The sequence below is a fragment of the Acyrthosiphon pisum genome, chromosome X (assembly GCF_005508785.2).
Source record: "Acyrthosiphon pisum isolate AL4f chromosome X, pea_aphid_22Mar2018_4r6ur, whole genome shotgun sequence".
Taxonomy (NCBI): Eukaryota; Metazoa; Arthropoda; class Insecta; order Hemiptera; family Aphididae; genus Acyrthosiphon; species Acyrthosiphon pisum.
The window spans coordinates 56,292,851-56,294,653 of record NC_042493.1 but is presented as its reverse complement, the minus strand read 5'-3'; the positions used below and the strand labels follow the sequence as shown (position 1 = coordinate 56,294,653).

Genomic DNA, 1,803 nt, shown 5'->3' with positions numbered 1-1,803 from the left:
ATTCGGGAATTACATATTTGAAAACTGCGTGGGCAAGCCTACCCAAACTCCCCCTAGTTGCGCTATGGTTATACCTATCTAAAAGACGACTTGGTGCTATAGTATTTACTATACTAAAAAAGTATCTAACAAGGCTATAAAATAAAACTAATAGTTTTTAAAATTTTAAATATAAATCAACAATTTTATAAACATTGTTATTACTTTTAAAAGTTTAAATAGTTATTAAATACTTTTAACAAAAAAAATAATTGTTACTTACCCAGCTGGATAAGCAATGGTTCCAGTATTATTATCGACATCTAATGATGAATTTGTAGACACTGTCAAACCGATAACCCTTTCAAGTTTGATCTACAATTCATTTTAAGTATATTTAATATTATATATTTTAATATAATTTTTTATTATTTTAATAATTATTAGGTGTCAATATTAAACAATTATCATAGTATACTAGTTGTTTTTTTAACAGCAAACACTCATTATCTTGAAAAGTATTAACATTATTGAATATTTTTTTTTACATTATTTGAATTTATTGCAAAGACAAAATAATTGAAAAAATATGTATTTATACCATTCGAAACCTACACGTTTTTCAAGTTTTACTTTTTTGAATAATAACCTAAATTTTAAATTTCATATTTTTGGTAAAAAGTAAATTTTGGAGATGTAGGTAATTAGTAAAAAGTTTTTAAAGTTCAGATTAGTGTAAAGGAGTTACATTAATATCAATTCAAATGTTGGTACACTACTGATTTATACTTAAAATATAAAAAAATTATAACTAATTCTACTATAGTTTGAAATATGTTAATACTATTGAGATATTTAATGTGGTAACTGTTAAAATAATCGTCCCATACAGCAATAATCATTTGAAAATTGTATGTCTTACTTTGCCACCTTGTGAATCACCAGATCGGCCTCGTTTCAATGTTGGTGGTCGAATTAGCTTGCTAGGTTGATTCAAAGGTGATAAGTTCTCCATTGTGTCAAAAGCTCATTATCAACTTGATATAATGTTATGATATTTTTTATTTATTACTTTAACTTTTAAGAATAAATATAAATTATGCATTCCTCCAATGTAGTATATCATAATCTGAAATAAACAAAAATAATTAACCTAGTAAAAACCTAACAAACATAGTAAAATATTAAATAATCATGACACAAGTAAAATGTTGACTTAAATTTAAAATGTCTTAAAATTATAAACCATAATATTTAAAAATATTTTATTTTTCAATTTATAAATATACAATAAAGGTTTTATAATTATTAGTGCTCAGAAGTTAAAATCAATAAAATATGCACATAAAAAATCTAAAATAATATGCAACAAACATTATCATTCAAAATATGATAACTTTATAAGAGTATTATACTAGTACATTACAATATGTTATATATTTTTATTAAAAAATAAGTACCTATAATATTAATAAAAAAACTAATTGGACTAAAATAATAATACATTTTTGAGATGTATATCAGGCCACAACAAAAAATTACTGTATCAAAAAGATTTGTTTTAGTGGAAAATTGTTTTTGCTAATTTACATAAATCTTAAGGAAAATAAAATGTTTTTATTAAATAATTGAGTACAAAATACATAAGGTAATATTAATATATTATTATACATAGAATTTATAAATAAGGTAATTAAAGAACATATTAAACATGCATACAAATTTACAAAAAAAAAAGAAATGTGCACTTTTTTTCCTAAAATTTACAAAATTATGCACCTTAAATCTTATTAATGTATAAAATGGGTTTATTTTAACTTGATC

The 1,803-nt window shown here is 22.0% G+C and overlaps 1 protein-coding gene across 1 annotated transcript in view; it reads right to left on the bottom strand.

Moving 5' to 3' along the window:
* Window positions 1-1,803, bottom strand: part of LOC100166454 (mitogen-activated protein kinase-binding protein 1) — an 18,979-nt gene that overhangs the window by 14,063 nt on the left and 3,113 nt on the right. Inside the window, exons 2-3 of the mRNA XM_029487347.1 lie at window positions 902-1,108; window positions 263-354 (exon numbers count right to left, since the gene is read on the bottom strand). Coding sequence (XP_029343207.1) covers window positions 263-354; window positions 902-994 — 185 coding nt within the window. The 5' untranslated portion in view covers window positions 995-1,108. The remainder of the gene's footprint in view (window positions 1-262; window positions 355-901; window positions 1,109-1,803) is intronic.